The 4376-nt window shown below is 44.1% G+C and overlaps 1 protein-coding gene across 1 annotated transcript in view; it reads left to right on the forward strand.

The window, feature by feature from the left end:
• The first annotated feature begins 1827 nt into the window (after positions 1-1827).
• Positions 1828-4376, forward strand: part of LOC123139296 (thioredoxin H-type) — an 8310-nt gene continuing 5761 nt past the window's right edge. The window contains exon 1 of the mRNA XM_044559097.1: positions 1828-2126. Coding sequence (XP_044415032.1) covers positions 2040-2126 — 87 coding nt within the window. The 5' untranslated portion in view covers positions 1828-2039. The remainder of the gene's footprint in view (positions 2127-4376) is intronic.

Below are 4376 nucleotides of genomic sequence, written 5' to 3' on the forward strand. Positions count from 1 at the left end.
AAGAACGATGGTGCGTATGTGATATGAGGCCGTTGCATGTTTGCATGTATCTGTACCGGCTCTGCCCACCAATAAAAACATATAAAGTGGCTTAGGAATTTGACATAGCATTATGCTTATGCATTGGTATTAGATGCACACTAGTGGGGAATCCTGACTCCTTTGGAATGCCTTAGTCCTATCGATTTTGACAACTTTCACTTACATCTTTGCTACTTTATTTTATTTCAGTAGTTCACTTCACTGTTCGCTACACCGCTTTCAACCATGTTACTATTGCTTTGAATTTCATCTAACTTGTAGGCACTGCTATTTGAGCCGTACAAGAGAGAAAAGGATGGTTCATGTGTTTCTTGTGGGATCGATACTCTTTCTTCGAAAAAGATATTGCTAAACCCTATGCACTTACGGGGCCATCAAGTTTTTTCTGGCTCCATTGTCGGGCAGCTGAGTGCTTGTGGTATTTGTATTAAGTTTGGTTTATTAATTGCATGTACTAAGTTATTTGCAGGTCTAGAGCAACCATGGCTGAGTTTGGGCACATCTACCAACTAAATGTGATGCAACTCACCGGACCACCTATGCAATAGATATTTACGTCACTTGGTCTGAACCCCGCTGGTGTGGCTTATGAGGTGAAACCGAACGTACTAGCTTATGAGGTGAACCCTGCTGGTGTGGCTTATGAGGTCGCATTAGATACATACTAGAGGGGAATCCGGACACCCCGAGATGCCTTATTGATTCCAACAACCGTCACTTCACGGTTGTGCATTTTTATTTTAATATTGCATATTATTTCCATGTTCAAAGTTCACTTGCAATATTTCAAACTTTTGTTTCAACTTTGCTTTAGACCGCAAGTGACATACATGCATAATATTTTTAATCTCTACAAGAGATAAAGTCCATTTTGTGTGCTCCTTGTGGGATCGATAATTTTTCTTCAAAAAATCTACAACTAAATCATGCGCACTTAGAAGCCATCACTACCACACCTACATATATACCATACTTGCAAACTAGGGTACCACGCATGCTCTGATTCACAAGCTAGTACCACATCTACCGTAGTGTCATCGAAACCAACATGGAAAACAGCATGAACATCATCAAAGCCTCTAAGCAAAATGTAGCATGCTACCAATCCATCACCACTATCTATCACAACATCACATGCTCATAGTATAGAATGCCGCCACATGCTCACGGAACTAAGCTCGAACGAGTAGGGAGGAGGGAGTGATCGAACTTACAGCCATCGATGAAGCCGGGTGGAGGCACGTAACAGGTCGGAGAATAGAAGGGAGAAAATTGCGGTCGTTGTCTACCGCCAGCCAGAGAAGATGTGTCGCTTACTTGCTCATCGGTGAAGAATCCGCGTGGGATGGAGATCTTGAGGGGAGGGGGTGGCGGGGGTTTTGGCAGTGAGCCAAAGAGCCCTAAATAGGGCGACCAATTCGGCGGGAGGTGAGCCAATTCCTCCCGCTGCTTCTTCGAGGACGCGCACGAGCTCGCGCCATCTCCATGCTCGCATGAGCTCGTCGTTACGTTCCCCTCCCATGCATGATGCGAGCCTAGCTGAGAGAAAATGATTGATTCGGTCATTTCTAGCGGGCCTGACTGAGTGCTTTAAGGTTTGTGCTATGCATACCAAACAGTAAACATAGACATTCAAACAGGCCAAATTTGCATCCAGCGGGCCTGGTTGAGTGGAATGCAGGCTACCAAACGTCCCCTTGGTCTCCAAACGTCCCCTTGGTTGAGTGGAATGCAGGCTCCGTCAAAAGGAAGAAAGAAAGGAATCCCAGGGCGAGCCATCAGACCGAACGAATTTGGCCCAAAGGCCAGGGCGACTGACCTTTCATTTCGAATAAAAACAAAGGTCCCATGCCAAGAATCCGGAGCCAGTTTTATCCACAAGGAAGGCGTGGCTGCTTGAGCACCACCCAAACTAGCTCAATATCGTCGGGAAGGCGAGACACAGAGCTAGAAGCAGAACAGAAGAGGCACGCAAGCGTGAGAAAGAAGCGAGAGACATGGCGGAGGAGGGGAAGGTGATCGCGATCCACAGCCAGGAGCAGTGGAGCACCAAGATCGAGGAGGCTGGCAGCAGCACGAATCTGGTATGTATATGTGTATGTATGTATGTATGAACCTGCCGGTTTCTTTCTTCTCGTTTTGTTCCCATCTCCATGTGCTGCTTCACAGATTCGCTGGTGTACGGAGAGCCAGGATTTCTTTTTAGTGAATTTCAGTTTTCACCTCATACTTCACCATTTTTAACAAAAATTAGCCCGTTTAACAATTTTTTTTCATTCAGATTACACCATTTTGCTGAAGTTTTGCTAGTTTCTACCCGATTTAACAAAATTTTAACCAGTTTTAATCCCACTTAGTGAAGTGTTAGGGGAGCCCCGCCATCAAGTATGTGCAGTGGCGGCACCAGGATATTGCAACGCCCCCGGGATGTAGCGATGTAGCTCCAGTGCTCGCTATAGTGAACAAAGGGAATTGGATTCATGCCTCAGCCAACCCGGGCGGCTGCCTGGGGCTTGTCTCCGCCGCTGGGCATGTGAGGCATGCCACGTTGTAATTTTTCTTTCGGCGGTCACTTCGTGCGCCCGAACCGATCGAGAATGGCACATAGTTTTGTTTTCTCATGGTTGTCAGATGTACGTACAGAATGCTTCGCCTTGACGAGTTACTTCTTCACGCCATGAGGGTTCCTTGTTCATTGCTTCCACTTCATTCTTCTTCGCGAAATTTGCTTTCAGGTGTTGCATCGTACCAGACATAACTTCTCGACACTTAGTCGGGTAAAACACTAGAGGAGTTGTCCGCAATTTAAAATACTTTAATTTGTCTCTCTTGGTTTCCACTTTATTTTTTCTTAGCGAGTTGTGTGCGACGGTAGTGCTAAAAAGTTTCACCATTTGTTTTATGCGTACATCAGGCAGTCTATTCAAGTTTTTATGGTATATGTACAAATTATCTTCCCAAAAACGGTGAACTTGATTGCAAGCTCAGATAGCTTTTTATGTTTTTTTTCAAAAAGAGGGGACATCGCTCGACCTCTGCATCGAGTGATGCACACAACCTTTTATTTATCATATCAAAGTTCATCATCCGACCATAACAAAGTTCAACAAATAAATTGTCACACATGACTGTCCCAAGGGCAAATTAAAAAATAGAATATCGTATGGAAATGAGCCTCGTGCATCACAAATCCTACTAGTAGGTCCCCAACAAAATCGGATGAACAAATCCCAAGAGACCATCTTCCATCGGTTGCACGCAAAGACCATGGGCGCCCGATCCTCCTACTTGCGTAGTAATGACCACAGATGGATCCAGCTAGTGGCCTTGAAGATAACGTGCAAAAAGTTCATAACTTTTGTTCTATTAAAAATGCAATCATTACAAGTGTTCTAAATGGCCCAAAGTAAAGCACAAATTCCCACACGGATCTGAGACTTCAACTTGGGGTGCACCCTCACTAACCAGTTTTCAAACATATTCGTACTACTCGTGGTTGGACGTAGATTAAAAGCTATATGGACCGTTCGCCATAGTAGCTTGGCAAGTGGGCATTGAAGGAATAGATGCTGAATCTGACTCATCAACGCCACAAAAGCAACACTTAGTGCATCCTTGCCAATCTCTTTTTTTCAGATTATCTTTTGTTAGGATAACCTTGCGATCTAGGTACCACATGAGGGTTTTTATTTTCAATGGGACTTTCATTTTCCATATATATTTGTGGTGAAAAGGTTGCCCGTCATTGATGAGGTCTGCATGCATGGATTTGTTCTATGTGCTACGGTCGTGCTAAAAAGTTTCGCCATTTGTTTTATGCGTATACTAGAAAGTCTCTTCAAGTTTTTATGGTATATGTGCAAATTATCTTCCCAAAAACTATGACCTTGATTGCAAGCTCAGATAGCTTTTTATGCTTTTTTCGAAAAGAGGGGACATCCCTCAGGCTCTGCATCGAGTGATGCACAAGCCTTTTACTTATCATATCAAAGTTCATCATCCAACCATAACAAAGTTCAACCAATAAATTGTCACACATGACTGCCCCAAGGGCAAATTAAAAAATAAAATATCATAGGGAAATGAGCCTCATGCATCACAAATCCTACTAGTAGGCCGCCAACCAAATCGGCTGAGAAAATCCCGAGAGACCATTTCCCATCGGTTGCACGCAAAGACCGTGGGCGCCCAATCCTCCTCCTTGCGTAGACCACGGATGGATCCAGCTGGTGGCCTTCAAGATAGCCTGAAAAAAGTTCAGAACTCTCGTTCTGTTAAAAATACAATCATTACGAGTGTTCCAAATGATCCAAAGTAAAGCACAAATTCTCACA

Source organism: Triticum aestivum, chromosome 1B, assembly GCF_018294505.1.
Source record: "Triticum aestivum cultivar Chinese Spring chromosome 1B, IWGSC CS RefSeq v2.1, whole genome shotgun sequence".
Taxonomy (NCBI): domain Eukaryota; kingdom Viridiplantae; phylum Streptophyta; class Magnoliopsida; order Poales; family Poaceae; genus Triticum; species Triticum aestivum.